General features: G+C 38.9%; 6 protein-coding genes across 6 annotated transcripts; 2 read left to right on the top strand and 4 right to left on the bottom strand.

Moving 5' to 3' along the window:
- Window positions 1-571: 571 nt before the first annotated feature.
- On the bottom strand, window positions 572-1,871 carry LOC114517323. The gene has a single exon (XM_028537011.1). It carries the CDS (start codon window positions 1,809-1,811, stop codon window positions 612-614), a length of 1,200 nt encoding a protein of 399 aa, XP_028392812.1. The 5' UTR covers window positions 1,812-1,871; the 3' UTR covers window positions 572-611.
- Window positions 1,872-8,016: 6,145 nt separating this feature from the next.
- Window positions 8,017-9,610, top strand: LOC114517357. The gene has a single exon (XM_028537052.1). It carries the CDS (start codon window positions 8,139-8,141, stop codon window positions 9,447-9,449), a length of 1,311 nt encoding a protein of 436 aa, XP_028392853.1. The 5' UTR covers window positions 8,017-8,138; the 3' UTR covers window positions 9,450-9,610.
- Window positions 9,611-9,740: 130 nt separating this feature from the next.
- On the bottom strand, window positions 9,741-10,693 carry LOC114517358 (prefoldin subunit 4-like). Its single transcript, XM_028537053.1, has 4 exons — window positions 10,673-10,693; window positions 10,416-10,529; window positions 10,202-10,266; window positions 9,741-10,044 (listed from the first exon to the last, which is right to left on the bottom strand). Exons 1-4 carry the CDS (start codon window positions 10,685-10,687, stop codon window positions 9,843-9,845), a joined length of 396 nt encoding a protein of 131 aa, XP_028392854.1. The 5' UTR covers window positions 10,688-10,693; the 3' UTR covers window positions 9,741-9,842.
- An 88-nt stretch (window positions 10,694-10,781) lies between these two features.
- Window positions 10,782-12,368, bottom strand: LOC114516971 (cyclin-dependent kinase 10-like). Its single transcript, XM_028536593.1, has 2 exons — window positions 11,582-12,368; window positions 10,782-11,479 (listed from the first exon to the last, which is right to left on the bottom strand). Exons 1-2 carry the CDS (start codon window positions 12,120-12,122, stop codon window positions 10,890-10,892), a joined length of 1,131 nt encoding a protein of 376 aa, XP_028392394.1. The 5' UTR covers window positions 12,123-12,368; the 3' UTR covers window positions 10,782-10,889.
- A 5-nt stretch (window positions 12,369-12,373) lies between these two features.
- On the top strand, window positions 12,374-13,732 carry LOC114516972 (dehydrogenase/reductase SDR family member 12-like). The gene is made up of 3 exons (XM_028536595.1): window positions 12,374-12,967; window positions 13,045-13,215; window positions 13,291-13,732. Exons 1-3 carry the CDS (start codon window positions 12,430-12,432, stop codon window positions 13,578-13,580), a joined length of 999 nt encoding a protein of 332 aa, XP_028392396.1. The 5' UTR covers window positions 12,374-12,429; the 3' UTR covers window positions 13,581-13,732.
- A 297-nt stretch (window positions 13,733-14,029) lies between these two features.
- Window positions 14,030-16,840, bottom strand: LOC114516969 (syntaxin-binding protein 4-like). Its single transcript, XM_028536591.1, has one exon. It carries the CDS (start codon window positions 16,651-16,653, stop codon window positions 14,449-14,451), a length of 2,205 nt encoding a protein of 734 aa, XP_028392392.1. The 5' UTR covers window positions 16,654-16,840; the 3' UTR covers window positions 14,030-14,448.
- Between the last annotated feature and the right edge of the window lie 92 nt (window positions 16,841-16,932).

The following is a 16,932-nucleotide window of genomic DNA, read 5'->3' as shown; positions in this document are numbered from 1 at the left end:
CACTCAAGAGACGAACCTTGGTAAGGTTGAACGTCCTCTGGTAAAGGAGTGTGTTCTCCCGCATCTTTGTTCTTTCCACTTAATTCTGGTATAGATATGATCGCCCCCATATGGAATAATATCGATTGAATTACAGATAACGTAGTCACTGAGACGAATTCTTTTATTAACTGACTTGATTGTCAACATTAGTTACATTACGCATACAAAATATTGCAAATTAACTATTTTTCGCGAGCACCACGCGAGATCACACGCAAAGCCAAGGAATGACGGGTTATATTTTTATGTTACGAGGGTTCGAATATACATTATATATATTAGCATAATTTATATAATACACACTTTAATATATATACGTATATATTTCATTGTATTTTCACGTAAGATTTCATTGACCAACTCAATCAGGATAATTACATTATTTCGAGCATCGTTAATTACTCTCTAATTAACAAACAAATATATAGCTATATAGAACATTTTAGCCACTGTTTTTTTCAAATCGTTCTTAAAGGTTCCTTGAATAAATCGACCCTAACAGCTATATAGAACATTTTAGCCACTGTTTTTTTCAAATCGTTCTTAAAGGTTCCTTGAATAAATCGACCCTAACAGGGAGGATCAAGCTTTTCAGCTGGTTGGTCAGGGGGCGACGGGTCTGTTAAAATATGATCAAGGGGGTTCGTCGAAGATGGCGGACCAGGGTAGGGAGGTGGTGGGGCTGGTGGGGTCATCGCCTCTCCAGCAACGATCCTTCTTTGAAAAAACATGATCAACTTAATTTCGAACTTCGCAAAACCATACCGATAAAACTCGGGAGTTTCTTGGATACACGCCAACTCCCATCCACGTCTACCCATCTCGGCAATCACTGGAGTCCAATCTGACTTCACAGATATTCCCCTGAGTCCCCGAGCGACCTTGTGAAAATACTCGAGGACAGCACCCTCAAAAACTGGAGTGGGATCTTGTAGCTTATGCGACTCTTTCTCGAAAATCCACACGGAATTTATGCTGGCAGACATTGTAAATGCACCATTCTGCTGTTCAAATCGATCAAGGATAATTTCCACTAGCTTCCAACCTTGATTTAAGTAAGTTGCCAAGGTGCCCAACCAGTCACAATCCAAGGTAGGTTTGGGCCGGAAACCTCTTTTCAATGTGTAACTAATGGGAACATTGATGGCTTGGTAGACATATTTCGCTGGTGTTGGTTGGCTGGGAATTTCAAAGAACACATCAACGCCAACACCTCTCTCAAAAATTCCTTGGGTGGTGACCAGTCCATTGACCTCAACACAAATCAACCGTCCACCCACAGAACTATGTTGCATAATCTTATTCATGATAACCGAGCTATTTGCAACTGTTTCATGTGGCCTTGATTGGATACCAATGCCAGATTGTTGTACATTGATTGTAGACTTTTCAATCAATAACTGTTTACTGTCTTCACATGACGTTATCCCAACAGGCCTGCTATACAAGGCCTCAAATGGTATTTGCATTTGACGAAAGCCTGCCTGAACGACAACCCCTGGTACTCGGTAGAAAGTATTTAATGTGTAGCCCTGTTCAAAGTACCCTGTGATGGTAGGATAATAAGAGTCAAGATCGCTTGTTAGCGCAGTTTTGCCAGCGCTGAAACCAGACACAAAATGGCGTGTCATTTGAACAGGAACGCTTACCGATAAACACTCAAGAGACGAACCCTGGTAGGATTGAGCGTCCTCTGGTAAAGGAGAATGATCTCCTGCATCTTTGCTTTCAACTTTGCCACTTTCGGGAGTAGATTTGTTCGCTCCCATACTGAACAATATAGACGATATGTCAGGAACGTCAAACTATATATATACACAAGAGGTGTGAGCAAAACTTATCTTTGTCGGAATTTTCCGCGTGATCAACTTAGGTATAAAAACAAAGAGTTAACAGTTGCCAAGATATTTTATATTGTAGCTTCAGCAATTGCTTCCAAGAGCGCTACTAGCATAATTGTCGTTAAGTGCAGCAAACAATTGTTAATTACGATATGACAAAACACGTAAGAGGCTAAGAGCTATAGAAATTGAAAAATTCCTAGGAAACAAAACTCTTTATAGCAAAAAAGGACAGACTGTCAAGAGCACGTGATGGTCTACACGTATGAATTCCGATACAAATACAAGACAAAGATTCTATGGATGTTCAGCTCACCAAGATTATAAACTGATAAGGTGAACAGTGAAGAATGAGGAATTATTATTCACAAACAGCTACAAAAACGTAGTAAACAAAGAAGGTAATCTTATCTGGGGTTTTTTTATCTTATTTATTTCTATTTATTATTAATTAGGTAATGGTTCCACAACCACATTTTTAAAATTATTTTACACCAGGACAGTGTTCTGGGAATCGAACCCAGAAGCCAAACACATGCGTTTTTAACAGTTCGTGTACAAATAAGGTTTCTCAATTCAGTTGTAAAATTTCGTTTGGCCCCAGACATGGCCACTCTTTTTTAAAAAAATTTCGTTCTAAAAGGTTTTCAGCTGGGTGGTCAGGGGGGGGGGCAAGGAGTCTGTTAAAGTATGATCAAGGGGGTTCGTCGAAGATGGCGGACCAGGGTTGGGAGGTGGTGTGGTCATTGCCTCTCCAGCAACGATCCTTCTTTGAAAAAACATGATCAACTTAATTTCATACTTCACAATGAAACCATACCGGTAGAACTCGGGAGTTTGCTGAATACACGCCAACTCCCATCCACGTCTACCCATCTCGACAATCACTGGAGTCCAATCTGACTTCACAGATATTCGCTCGAATCCCTGAACGACTTTGTGAAAATACTCGAGGACAGCACCCTCGAAAACTGGAGTGGGATCTTGTAGCTTATGCGACTCTTTCTCGAAAATCCACACGGAATTTATGCTGGCAGACATTGTAAATGCACCATTCTGCTGTTCTAATCGATCAAGGATAATATCCACTAGCTTCCAACCTTGATTTAAGTAAGTTGCCAAGGTGCCCAACCAGTCGCAATCCAAGGTACGTTTAGGCCGGAGACCTCTTTTGAATGTGTAACCAATGGGAACATTGATAGCTTGGTAGACATATTTAACTGGTGTTGGTTGGCTGGGAATTTCAAAGAACACATCCACGCCAACACCTCTCTCAAAAATTCCTTGGGTGGTGACCTGTCCATTGACTTCGACACAAATCAACCGTCCACCCATAGAACTATGTTGCATAATCTTATTCATGGTATCCGAGCTGTTTGCAACTGTTTCACGTGGCCTTGATTGGATACCAATGCCAGATTGTTGTACATTGATTGTAGACTTTTCAATCAATAACTGTTTACTGTCTTCACATGACGTTATCCCAGCAGGCCTGCTATACAAGGCCTCAAATGGTATTTGCATTTGGCGAAAGCCTGTCTTAACGAATGTCCCTGGTACTCGGTAGAAAGTATTTAATGTGTAGCCCTGTTCAAAGTAGCCGGTGATGGTAGGATAATAAGCGTCAAGATCGCTTGTTAGCGCAGTTTTGCCAGCGCTGAAACAAGACACAAAATGGCTTGTTATTTCAACAGGAAAGCTTACCGATAAGCACTCGAGAGGAGAACCTTTATAAGGTTCATCGTCCTCCGGAAAAGGAGTGTGTTCTCCTGCATCTTTGCTTTCAACTTTGCCACTTTCTGGAGTGGATTTGTTCGCTCCCATACTGAACAATATAGACGATATGCCAGGAACGTCAAACTATATACACAAGAGGCATGAGAAAAACTCATCTTTGTCGGAATTTTCCACGTGATCCACTTAGGTATAAAAACGTAAAGAGTTTACAGTTGCCAAGGGATTTCAAAAAGCTTCAGCAATTGCTTTCAAGAGCATAATTGTCGAGTGCACTGTGCAGCTAAGAATTATCAAGTGCAGCAATGAATTTTTAATTACGTAAGAGGCTAAGAGCTATAGAAATTGAAAAATTCCTTTTTCTAATTATTATTAATTACGTAATGGTTCCACAACCACATTTTTAAAATTCTTTTACACCAGGACAGTGTTCTGGGAATCGAACCCAGAAGCCAAACACTTGCGTTTTTAACAGTTCGTGTACAGATAAGATTTCTCAATTTTGTAAAATTCGGTTTGGCCCCAGACATGGACACTGTTTTTAAAGCCAAACGAAAAGGAGGGAAACCGGAGTGCCCGGAGAAAAACCCTCCAAAGGTAACCTGAGTTTCAGGTTACCTGACCGGCGGTCCGAATTTGGTATTTTCATTAGAAATCGTCCGCAATCACAGATCAGTTTTTATCTATAGTTCACCGTTTCAGTTCCGCTCGTTCGAACCGAGTCCCAGGAATTGCCATGCAATTCTTGAGCTTCGTCACTGATTCGATCCTGCTGGTGGTCTAACGTGCGCAGCCCGCGTATTATCATATCGCAAACCCCCCCCGGAAATCAAACTGCGCTTTGTCCGACAATGGCAACAAAAATTATTTCAATTATTCAAATTTCGCATCACGTTCATGCAGTTTTGGAAATTTGGCATCATTGTAGAAAAAAATCACGACTTTTTTCGTCTCAAACTGATGTAGACAACAACACTAGCACTTCTAAGACATGCACCTCATGCACCGTTTTATTTCTTTTTTTATACGTTCTGGATTAGGGTTGGCCGGAAATGGAGGAGATAAACGTAATCGGGATAAACATGCAACTTAATTAATATCTGGTATAATATAGTAATCAATAATGTACATTACCTTTCGTACCGTATAATTACCTTTGGTATAAACAATGTACTGAATCTCACTTGCTTCTTCGCTGCATTCCAACTAGGTTCTTCTTTATCATCATCTCGACGGTGGAGCGTGCAAGGAATCAAAAACATAGTAAGTGTGTCAAAATACAAAGGGAGATTTCTTTGAAAGGTGACCTTTTCAGGCTAGAGGGTACTTTACAATATTATCCCACAGTTAAACAGTTTACCCCCAGATATCCCACATCATATACAAGTCCAAAGGGTAAGCTTTTTAGGCAAGAGGTACTATACAATATTATCCTACTGTGAAAAAGTATACTCCCCATCATGCAAGTCCTGTTATCATGCAATGCATTGTAATGTATCATGTAATATAGCAGCTATATTTTTATTCTTATGCAAACTGCATCAAGTTAGTCAAAATGATTAGATTACGTTTATTTCCTTCATGCTCGAGATCAACCGGATTTCTTAAACTGCAATTCGAAAAATTATTACCAAAAAGGGAAACAGAAGAGTGCTAGTGTCTTAACATCAAATATTCATATTTTTTTCATTTCAAACTTCAATAATTTCATGCAAAAGTATAATTTTTGATGCCACTGACGGACTGTTCTTCGAAGCGGTCGCATTATAACAAGCTGAACAGAGAACTTATATGATCATATAAGTACTCGCGATTTCCTTCGTATTAATCTAAAATTAGGCCAATACGAATTCGATGATATTTTTTCGCTGCGAGCGCGTCGCGCATGCTAATTGCATTTTGCTACTTTCATTTCAACGCTTTAAAACCATCATGCATTTTCCCCAGCCGCAAAAGTGGTCTCATACGAAGGATCGATATTTAATCATGCACTTTTTAATAACTTTTCACAGTTCTTTAACTCTTGAGCAAAGGACTTATTAAAGCTAAGTGGATAAAATTTTCAGGGTCGTCTATACACATGCATATTTTTCTCCGATAAACTGAAAACAAGAGTTGCTTGACAGACTTTTGGTATTTTACTATATTTTCCAAAATAAAATGAAAGTTTTTTTGTATAAGACCACTTTAAGTCGTTAATATTCACACGCAAGTGACAAAAACGAGGAAGATTTCATCGAGAGACCACGAAAACGTAAAACGCTCTCGTAAGAGCTGTGAGAATTTTCCTGTTATCATGCATTGTCGAAAAGGGTGAAATGTCACTTGATGTGTGAATATACTTAGTTAGACCACCATCAGGAATTCATCCCGGAATAATCATGCACAAACAACCATGCACAAAGAATCATGCACAAACAACCATGCATTACTCTAAATAGTATACCAACAGTATGTACCTCAACCAGCTTCTACTTGTACACCCGTCGGCGTCGTCTATCATCTGATCCTGCGACGATCGGCGATCTTTCATCATCTGACCAGCGACGATCGGCGATCCTTCATCATCTGATCCTGCGACGATCCCACATCCTTAACGTAGATACGAAAATATTATTTTTCCTTCCAAGAGAGAAATTTCACTATGCATAAAACACTTAGAATAAAAAGATCACTTATAGACCTTTGACATCTTCTACGCCACTCGTCCAAGGCCTTCCCATTGCGCACGCAAATACAAATTGTCATGCACATTTTGTAGGAAATGTTTATCGTTTTCTTCATGCTCCTGAGAAAATTAAAACACTCGACTATTATCTCCTTCAAGAAATACAATCCAGTTCTCATGCATTTTTATGTTTTAGAGGCTCTGTGAGCGATATTTTTGTTCAAGATGGAGAAAATACAAGTGATGGGGCCCCAAATCACTTGTATTTACTCCGCATGCGCTTGACACGACCAGACCCATGCAAAAACCGCAATCCGAAAGTTAAAAATCAAGGAGGTAAACAGAAGAGTGTTTAGCATATCTCAGTAAAAAAAGCCAAATCCCATGCAATTTTACTCATGCATATTTTCACCGAAATCGAATTGAGTTTTGTATTTGCGTGCATAAATGCCCCAAGGCAGCTCCGACAACTCTTGACTCCGACAATTCATTCATTCATTCTAAAAAGAAAACTTCGGTTAAACTAAACGGGCTTATGAAGTGAAGCCTTGTTAAAGTAACTTGCTTTCCGAGTACTTTTTGGTTTGTGGTACTGAAATCTAATTGAAACGGGAAGCAAAGAATCACTACAGATAACTACAATAGACTGGCTAAAATAACTCGGCACATGTCAAGCCAAGCATGATAAGTACATAAAGTGCTGACGGACGATACGACAACCGTGTCCGAAAAACTCCTTGTGGCAGCTGGGAAAGTTTTAGCCATAAAGTCGTGCAATTTAAAATCACAAATGCAAAATACGCGTATATTAATCAACAATACCTATTATTCGCTGTAGCGAGCGCTTGTGTTTCGCGTTCCCCATCTTTCTGCGCCGTAGTTCGTTCTGAAATAAACGAAGAAAAAACGAAATCATGATCAAGTTGGCAGCTCACTTACATTTCACATTTTGAATCGATATAATTATACAAGATAACTCATACTTTACAGCAGTGAAAATCGGCAAGAATATTATATACCTCCAGTCGCTAATGACTTCTGGCTATTTAAACCCACACGAAACGAAAGATCAAACCAACGAACAACGATGCAAAGCGAAAGATCAAACCAACAGAATAACAGACTCTTTAACCAACCATGTTCATGTACCTAAACAACATTCCTCCAACTTTTCCCTGCACTTCTTCGAGTGTTCCTTCTTCTTCGAGAGTTCCAAGTCTGAGTTTTGTCTTGAATTAACCACCTTTTATTACCTCGATAACCACACAGACAATGCACTTTATGCACCGATGAAGCTTAGCAGTGAGGCTTATTTCAAACAAACGTCGTGTATCTCATGTACAGAACACACAATAGATAATAAGGCATAACTCTTGATTAACTATTTCATTTGGCCGCGTCAAATTTAGTTTAAACAATAGATAAAGAGATGACAAACCTATTTAATTTGACCTCATTACTATATCATCTCATTATCTATTGTTTGAATGCATTCGACGCTACCAAAATGCGACGTTTCCTTATTCTGCAAACTATTTAAAAAACAGTCTGTTTTTGTCGGGAAGTATTTAGATTTTAATCTTCCATTCGGAAAGTCTGGGTTGTCTGGCTCGCCATCCCACCACCCCCTCACCTGTTAAAGTTACAGTAATAAGGTCCGCCCCTTAATTATTAAAATAGTCAATTTTGATTTATTCCTTTTAAGTGGTCTCTGTCTCTCTGAGGAAAGTATCAACACCTTTTGGTAAATGATAATTTTTTCCTATCGTAATTTCCGGTGTTTCATATCAACCTTGCATAAAAATATCAAATGACAAAGTGAAAGTGCTTGCTTGAAAGTGCTGCGTTGCAAGATGTCTTCGAAATCAGTCTCTTGTGAATGGCGAAAAAAAGGCAACGAAGTTTACCTTTCGGCTGCCAATCTAAGTCCCGTTCTGAGGAAAGAAAGGCTACAACAAGCCATAAACATTTATCTTAACGCTTTTCAAACACAAGAGAATGACGACGAGCTGTCCAGTGCGGCGAAAAATCTGGCCATGGCGTCGTGGCGTCTTGCTGAAATTGTTGAAGAAAAATATCTGCATATTTACCATTTGAAAGAAGCTGTCAAGTATTTCTCAGTCGCTTACAACGCTGGGCTGACTGGCAAGGCTCAAAGTTGGATTGAGCCTTTGCTAACAAGCACAAGACAGTTCATAGATGATGCAATATTATATTCACAAAACATAGTCAATTTTCCTCAAAGGTCAAAGTTACTCTATGACATTGCTAATGAAATTAGTGAGGATGGTCTGAAAGCACATTGCTTTTTAAGCCTTGCTGATGCAACTTTCAAGGCAGGAGTTTCAGCACTTTCGAAAGGCAAATACAAAGATTGTTTAACTTTAATGCATGATTGTTATTACCCTGTTGAAGAAGCCAGGAGATTTAGCAACAGCGATCCATTTGTGACCACAGAAGTGTCAGTTTATGAGATTGATATATTTGTCCACCAGTGCACAGCTGAGTCAATCCAAGCACGCACAACTGGGGACAAACTCTTCGATAAAGTACTCCTTGAGGAAGACAACCTTAATGTTGATATGGTATGGGAAGTTGTTGATTGGTACAAACGAGCAATCCTACTAACGAGAGAGAAAGATGTTGAGTTCGAGGCAATTGGCCACAGCAGGCTAGGCAGAGTTTACGATCAGGTGCTGAAGTTGAAGAACAAAGCAAAGGAAAATTTCATGCGGTGTCTTGAACTAGTTAATTCCATGTACCCACGGGTGTTTACCACAGAGAAATGGTACCAAGAGGCCACCGAAACACTTAAACGTTACCAGCAAGAAACTGTGAGGAAGGAAGAGGAAGCCTGGTCAACAGAGAAACAAGAAATTTTGCTCGAGTTGAAAGATGATATTAAAAAGTTAGAAGAACTTTCAGAGGATGCAGGGGATCTTTTGCGGCACATCTACAAAGCCTATCCACCGAAAAACAAGAGTCACAAGCTCAACGAATCGCTGCTGAGTGGAGCAAATCGAAATGTCAAGAAAGCTCTACGAGATAGCCTGTTGCATTATCACCCTGATCGACTTCAAGCTAAAAATCTTGGCAAGAAGTGGGTTGTTCTCTGTGAGGAAATTACAAAATATCTCAACAGAAAATACGAGGTGTATAAATAAACCCCAGACCAGCAAAGGAATATATTTTTGGTCAATACTATAGCAAAGGTGTTTATATATCAAAACATTTTAAGAATATTTCTGTGACTTTTTTCAATATTCAAAATCCTAGAAAAATAGACAATTATTTTAATGTTCTGTTGATAAAGACCTTTTCATTATTAGGTTTCATTAAGTTTTTATATTAATTAGCTTTATTAGCTTAATAGTTATAAACTGGATGCACAAATCTTTTCTTGTGAAAGTTTAGCTTCCAAAAACTTTAGATAACTTTAAAACTTTAAGAGTTTGTTAATCAAGGTAATTTCTGTAAAGACATAGTTCACTTTGTTGCTTTTCAACTGACTTTGCATTAAACATTTCCCAATAATATTATATACTTTATTAGTTAATTTATTCTTCATCAGCCTCTAGGTTAATACTATTTCCAAATTTTCCATAAAGTTTAGCTTTCAAAGATTTCAGTACTTCTTGTATTTCTACAAACTGCTCTTCGCAACTTGTTATTTCATCTTTCATTCTGGTCCTTGCCTTTTCTAAATGATCTTCTATGTCCTCTTGTGCCATTTGGATAAAAACTTCGCCGACTTTATACCTGGGTATTATCAAGTGAAGGATTTAAACAAATAAGTATTTCTTGAGTACAATTATAGCCAGCAACTCAATGTGTTGGCAAACAACTTGCAAGGCAAGCAAGCAGTGCTCATCTCATGTCTTTTCCAATCATTACTAAAGGTGGACCAAAAGGATACGATATCACAGACTCTTCAACCATCAAGAGCTCGTCTGAAGCGTCTTCCAAATTTTTGAGATCATTCTGTATAAAGTCAAAACAAGATATTGAAAAATTCAAAAGCTCTAGGAACAGTGCAAGCCAAGAACCTCGTTTTCGATTTGCACCTTTAATATATAACAATGTAACGGCTCATTTATTTTGCTCCATATATCAATTTTCAAATCACGTACTTTTTTCGTTTCTATTTCAACTTTCAGTTCCTCCATCCTTGTGTTTTGTCTTGCAAACGTATTTATCTGCTGTTGATCTTCTAGCGTTATCTCAATCTCCTCCTTACCTAAGTTCTTCAAACATCAAAAAGCAAGTATTTATATGTGTAAAATCATGCATGAACTAAACTTACCAAACACCCTATGTCACGCAAAACACATTCAAACAAATATAAATGTCAAAAAACTTGAAAAAGGTATAAATTGTCAAAAAGTACCTTCACGACCGCCATATTGAATACTGATGTGCTTCCACTATGCTTGACTACAAATTTCACTTCTAGAATTTTTAATTTTTAAATTCCAAATATCTTTCACATTCCTCATTTCTAAGTATTCCTAGAATTTATCCCCCCTTTTTAACCACTTCCACTTGGACAATGATAAAGAATTTTATTTTACAACTCCATACAACAAACAATATTGTCTTTATTTTTAGTTTTTTTTCTTTTTACTAGTACTATCGAAAGCAGAACCAAACTTTGCATCTGCATGTTCACGCTTGCCTTTTTCAGCGGCCACCTTCGATTTGAGATTCCTATGTTCAGGAAAAGTAGGCATCATATCTGTCTGAACTGGAAGTGGATTTTCACAAAAATACGAGCTTTCCATGCATTCAGTTGCAGATGCTCGCTTTCCCGGATCATACATAAACATTTGATTCAGTAAAGAAAGTCCAGCAGATGAAAGCCACGAGAAACGATGCTTTAGATTGTTGTAGGGTTGTTGCTTTAGTGTGAAGTTCTTCGCAACAGACAAATTTGAAAACCCAGGCCAAATATTATCATTAGGTGTACCCAGCAGGTTTATTATCAACTCCAATTGATTGATCTCAGACTTTCCAGGCAATAACGGTTTGCTGTCTAGAAGCTCCCCCATGATACAACCACAAGCCCAGATATCTACCGCAGGTGTTTGGACTTTTGCACCAAGCAATAGCTCGGGTGCTCTGTACCAAAGTGTCACAACAATTGGTGTCATTGGTTTAAGTGGAAAACCAAACTTCCTGGCTAGACCAAAATCAGCTAAAATATTAATAAATAGTTTAATAAAAATAGTGAATATCAACTACTATTAACTACTATTAAAAATGTTTAAAATAAGAAAGGTAATAATCAGATCCACACCTATTTTTAAAACACCTTTGTCTGTCATTAACAGATTTGACACCTTCAAATCTCTGTGTACAATAAACTTCTTATGAAGATACTCTACGCCATTCATTAACTGCAACATCAAACACTTGACTTGAGCCTCACTGAATGGCATCTTCATGTTATCCAGTAATGATGCCAAATCATGATTGCAATACTCCATCACTAAAAATATACTCTGAAGATGACTTCCTACCACCACCTCATGTAAACGAACAATATGACGGTGCTCAATATTCAACAATAAGTCTATCTCTCGCAGACCACTGATTGGTAGTCCTTCTTTTTCTTCCATTCGAACCTTCTTTAATGCCACAATGGTATTGCTCTTTGTATCCCTTGCTCGGTAGACAACACCATATGTTCCCTCACCAATTCGGTTCAGTTTTTCAAACTCTATAACATTACGGCAATGACCAAAACGATACTTTTCTGGCACCACAGTATTACCTTCTTCAGTGAATGATTCTAGTTCCAAAAATGCTGTTGACCTAGCAAGTTGGGAGTCCTCCATACTTTTGTCACCTTAAAAACAGTTCGAGTCTCTGTATTAAATCTCTTCCAATATCCTACTCCCTCAATCAGTTTGTAATTTGTTACATCTGAAAACGTCATGTAACCATGTTATAATGTATCGGAAAATGGTAATTTGGTTATTAACCAACCCAGGATAGTAGTTGACATGTGACCTTGCCACGAGTTCAACATCATATGACATCATTAATTGCATAATAAAGTTACGTAACCATATTGGGGATAATATTGGGGAATGGTTACTAACTTATAACATTGGGCGATCTTTAGAAGTTTATTCTACAAAAATGTCAACAATCTATCGTAAAACCGTCTGGTTCGTTAAAGGACTGCGAGAATACACGCTAAACGGCTATCTCGAAGCTCAAAAAAAGTTCGAGGACCTCAACACTGAGACTTACAAAGACCTCGGTGGAAAAGCGTACATGGTGACAGGAGCTAATAGTGGTATAGGAAAATGTGTTTCGTTGGAACTTGCTAAACGCGGTGCTACAGTACATATGGTTTGTCGCGATAAAACAAGAGGAGAGCAAGCACAACAAGAGTTGCTGGAGGCCAGCCCGAACAAGGAGGTGCATCTGCACCTGCTTGACATGTCCATGCCAAAGAAAGTTTGGGAATTTGCACTGGGCTTCGCAGAGTCTGGTAAAAGCCTGAATGGTTTGGTTAACAATGCTGGTTGCATGGTGAACGAAAGAACAATCACCGAAGAAGGGTTGGAAAAGAATTTTGCAACCAATGCCTTAGGGACTTATATTTTGACAACTGGGTTGATCAGTGTTTTAGAGAAAAGTAAAGAACCTAGGATCATCACGGTATCATCAGGTAGGTGTTTGGGTCATGAGGTCAGGTTGCAAACCTGGGTTCAAGATCCCCTGAGAATATGTAGATTTTCTGTTCAGGTGGAATGCTTACGGTCAAGCTTGACGTTGACGACTTACAATTTGAGAGGATGAATCCATTTGAAGGGGTGATGGCATATGCCCAGAATAAGCGTCAACAGGTTATAATGACGGAAAAGTGGGCAGAAATGTACAAGGCTACCGGCATTCACTTTTCATCCATGCATCCAGGTATATATACAAGAAATCAGGAATACTTATATGTGGACAACAATGTTGACTTTTTTATATATGTTTGATTATTAGGATGGGCAGACACTCCTGCTGTTAAGTCATCCATGCCAGATTTTCACAGAAAAATGCAAGGAAAGTTAAGAACTGCTGAGCAAGGAGCTGATACAGTTGTCTGGCTATGCATTTCCAACGAAGCAATCAAAACTCCCAGTGGAGCGTTCTTCCAGGATCGTGAAGCAGTTTCAAAACATCTTCCTCTTGCATGGACCAAGTCCTCAGCTGCCGATGAGGAAACATTGATGACAAAGTTGAAAGAAATAGCTGAACAATTTCGAGTAGAAAATGCAACAAATGACTCTTGAATTACCAAAGCATAGTTCAAAGAAGACAGAGAACATACTAGATTATACAAGGGATCATAATATATTGTGAAAATATGTATCCTTACTTGTGAAGTGAAACTAAGTAAAACAAGAGGTTTAAAGGGTCTTAATTTCGAGTGGAATTATACGCACTTTAAATTCAAGCCAGGAACAGTTGATGGAAAAATGAGTCAACTATAGGTCCTTCAGCAGGAATCGAACCTACGCTTTTGCGATGCTCTTGCCACTGAGCTACAGAGGTACCTGACAAGAGCAAGCGATGCCAGTGCAATGCTCTTGCCACTGAGCTACAGAGGTACCTGACAAGAGCAAGCGTAGGTTCGATTCCTGCCGGAGGACCTATAGTTGACTCATTTTTCCATCAACTGTTCCTGGCTTTAATTTGAAGTGTGTATAATTCCACTCGAAATTAAGACCCTCTAAACCTCTAGAATTTACCTGCTTCGAGTGAAGTGCCAAAAATCATAACTAAGTAAAACAAGTGTTCATAATTATACTGCATTTCATTTTGTACAAAACATAGAAGAAATTCATGGCTATTAAATATGTACAGCCTATTGATATAAAGGTACTAAACTTATCAATATGTTATTCTGAATAATTCCAAAGGTTCCTAATCCATTACTAAAACTACTATTAAATCAATGTACCTAAAGTATAAAATGATTATCAATTCTTTTTGGCTATAAAATTATTAAAATAAATATAGTATAAATTAAAATATGTTAGCTCTTAGACTAAACATGGAGATTTAATTATGCTTGCTGATGAACTGCCAATCCCTTTATGGGAAAGTGAGATCTATGGGGGGTTGATGTTTCTCCTAAGAAAATGATATTTACATATTTTAATCTTGCACTTTTGTTGTGTGTGTTACTGGGTGTAACCAGGATGTTACTTGGCTCATATGGTTTATGTAATAACGTTCTCCTTCATTTGTGTATGCTTCTTCCCAACCAAATGGCAAAGGCTCTTCCTCCAATAAAACTCTCACACCTCGAGCCACATCAAGTACTTCATCCGCAAGCTTTTGCAACTTTTCTCCTTGCAATGGATGTGATGGATAACGAGAGGCTTGTGGTGGGGAGGCAGGAGAACTCGCTGGGGAGGTCTCTCCATGTTTAAGGCAATTATGAACTCGGTCTGCGAGGGCAAGTAGTTTTTGAGTTGCGACTTCATATGTTCGTTTCATCACTTCATTTTTCCTCAACTGACATCCTAAAACAACAACTTTCTTTTGCATATCCTCAAATTCTTGTTGTTTGGGAATGCCTTGTGTCTTGAAGACGTGGAGCTCATCTTCCAACAACTTGATAACTTGTTCATAGTCACTATCTCTTCTGCTAGCAGCTTCTGTTGCTTGCCTGGCAAGGAAGACCTGGTCCTTGAGTGCCACACTTTCCACTAATGCTTCCTCTGCAGTTCTTTTTATGCTCTCAATACGTTCTGCTTCAGACAACTTCAAGCATTGCTTTTCATCCAACTCTTCTTTCAAAAACCGAACCTCTGTCAAAGCATCATCACGCTGTCTTCTTAACTCTTCAATATGTGCATTTGGATCAGGCACTTGTTCTGCATTTGAGGAGGTCTGAAAAAAAGAAGTTTCACTTCTTTGTAAATCAGTTAAAGCAAAATGCAGCTTTCCTCGATTTAGTATCCCGCTGTGATCTTTAAGGTCCTCACTTAAAACATCTTGAACAACATCGACGAAGTCACCATATGACACATGTCCACCTAAGTCAATGTGGAGCTGTCCTCTGATTTCTCTTTGTTGTTCTGGAGCTAAATGAATCCCCAAGTACTCCAGAGCTACCTCAAGCTTTTCAATGCGCAGTTTTGATGTGGGTGCTAAAGAGAGTCGACGTTTTGGCGGCTTCCTACCTATTTTGGACATGGTATATTTTGAGATGGGTGTTTCATGAGGAGCCGCTAAATCTTGTTGAAGGTAGAAAGGTATAGATGATGGTTGAATTGATGATCCCATGATGGATGAGAAATGGCTTGTTTCACCAAGATTATGATTTTCATCAAAACTATTTTGATCCTGCCCAACTTGTCTGTCTGGCTTCCCACCACTATGGTTAACCTGGTTACCTGTACCCTCACCAAAATTTGCTTCTCCACCAACCATGGTACGAGGTTGACCTTCAGGCACATATGTAATCTCGAATTCATTCTGGGCATGAAGTTTTACCTGAGTCAGTTTCATCTTTGCTTCCTCATGAGTAACATCAACAAATGACTCACCATTGATGCTAATAATTTGGTCACCAGATTGAATTTGACCATCATGAAAAACGTCACCACCATTCACCAGTTCTTTCACGGTGACAATCGGACCATCTGAGTGGTTGGTACCTCCTGTGATACTCATGCCCAGTCCATTTGTCAGAGGAACGTGAACCACCATGACATTGGTTAAGCTCTTTAAAGTGGACGATGAAGACTGCAATCCTGAGTCGACATTTGATTCAGCGAGAGATGCAGGTCGTTCACCATTTAGCAAAACCTCATTTGTGTTTCCATCACTTTTGTCAAACTCTAGATTTCTGGGTGATATATTCCTAGACGACATTGGTGACATTCTACCATTGGTTAAAACCCATGACCTCTTCTCCATAGATGTTGGTGAGACTACACCAGACCGTTCTAAACTTCCGCTTCGGGATAAACTGGAATAATTTGGGGAACCATTATTCAAAACTCCATGTAACTGGTCATACTCTTGTGCAGCTTTAACACTTCTATCCACCGTCAATGTTACAGTCCCCGCTTTAGCAGCATTTAACAGAACATTCATGGCTTTTTCATTGCTAACCTCATGGAAGATCTCATTGTTCACCTGAGTAATTTTGTCACCCTCTTTTAGCAGACCATTTTTCTCCGCAGTACCACCGGCTATTATTCTCTTCACGAATATTCCATAACTAGGCCCACTACTCGTCTTTCCACCTGCAATTTTAATCCCGATTCCACTTTGGCAATTGTTCAAAACGATACGTTTATCAGTGGGACTTTTCTTCCCCAACGGGACAATATCAAACTTGCTCATGACGCTCACAGATGCGCTTTTCGATTTCTGCTAAGTTTTCCAGGGCAAAATGTCAAAATGTAACCATAGTATATTTCAATATATAACTTCTAAACGGTTGTAAGGATATCACAATTACCACAAATCTGCTTTTATAACAAACAATTCTTGTGTAAATAAAACGTCGAAAAAGTGCGTCGAAATTCCATCACATGAGCTATTTTACGCGTTGTCAAGACGCCACGAAGCCTTTCCGAATGTTTCCGAAGAATACCGTCGTTTGCACTCGTTGTCACACGT

Source organism: Dendronephthya gigantea, unplaced genomic scaffold (genome assembly GCF_004324835.1).
Source record: "Dendronephthya gigantea isolate DGI-Jeju-01 unplaced genomic scaffold, DenGig_1.0 000007F, whole genome shotgun sequence".
Lineage (NCBI taxonomy): Eukaryota > Metazoa > Cnidaria > Anthozoa > Malacalcyonacea > Nephtheidae > Dendronephthya > Dendronephthya gigantea.
Note: the sequence above shows the minus strand (reverse complement) of the source record. Positions and strands in the feature narration are given on the sequence as shown.

What these genes read in the sequence shown, in the direction of transcription:
- LOC114517323 (XM_028537011.1), bottom strand. Translation starts at nt 1,811, where the DNA reads ATGGGAGCGAACAAATCTACTCCCGAAAGTGGCAAAGTTGAAAGCAAA.
- LOC114517357 (XM_028537052.1), top strand. Translation starts at nt 8,139, where the DNA reads ATGTCTTCGAAATCAGTCTCTTGTGAATGGCGAAAAAAAGGCAACGAA.
- LOC114517358 (XM_028537053.1), bottom strand. An exon ending in TTGAAATAGAAACGAAAAAA is followed by an intron (nt 10,267 to 10,415) that starts GTACGTGATTTG and finishes GACTTTATACAG; the next exon opens with AATGATCTCAAAAATTTGGA. An exon ending in GTTGAAGAGTCTGTGATATC is followed by an intron (nt 10,045 to 10,201) that starts GTATCCTTTTGG and finishes GATAATACCCAG; the next exon opens with GTATAAAGTCGGCGAAGTTT.
- LOC114516971 (XM_028536593.1), bottom strand. Translation starts at nt 12,122, where the DNA reads ATGGAGGACTCCCAACTTGCTAGGTCAACAGCATTTTTGGAACTAGAA. An exon ending in CAAAGGTGTTTTAAAAATAG is followed by an intron (nt 11,480 to 11,581) that starts GTGTGGATCTGA and finishes TTAATATTTTAG; the next exon opens with CTGATTTTGGTCTAGCCAGG.
- LOC114516972 (XM_028536595.1), top strand. Translation starts at nt 12,430, where the DNA reads ATGTCAACAATCTATCGTAAAACCGTCTGGTTCGTTAAAGGACTGCGA. An exon ending in GATCATCACGGTATCATCAG is followed by an intron (nt 12,968 to 13,044) that starts GTAGGTGTTTGG and finishes TTTTCTGTTCAG; the next exon opens with GTGGAATGCTTACGGTCAAG. An exon ending in CTTTTCATCCATGCATCCAG is followed by an intron (nt 13,216 to 13,290) that starts GTATATATACAA and finishes TTTGATTATTAG; the next exon opens with GATGGGCAGACACTCCTGCT.
- LOC114516969 (XM_028536591.1), bottom strand. Translation starts at nt 16,653, where the DNA reads ATGAGCAAGTTTGATATTGTCCCGTTGGGGAAGAAAAGTCCCACTGAT.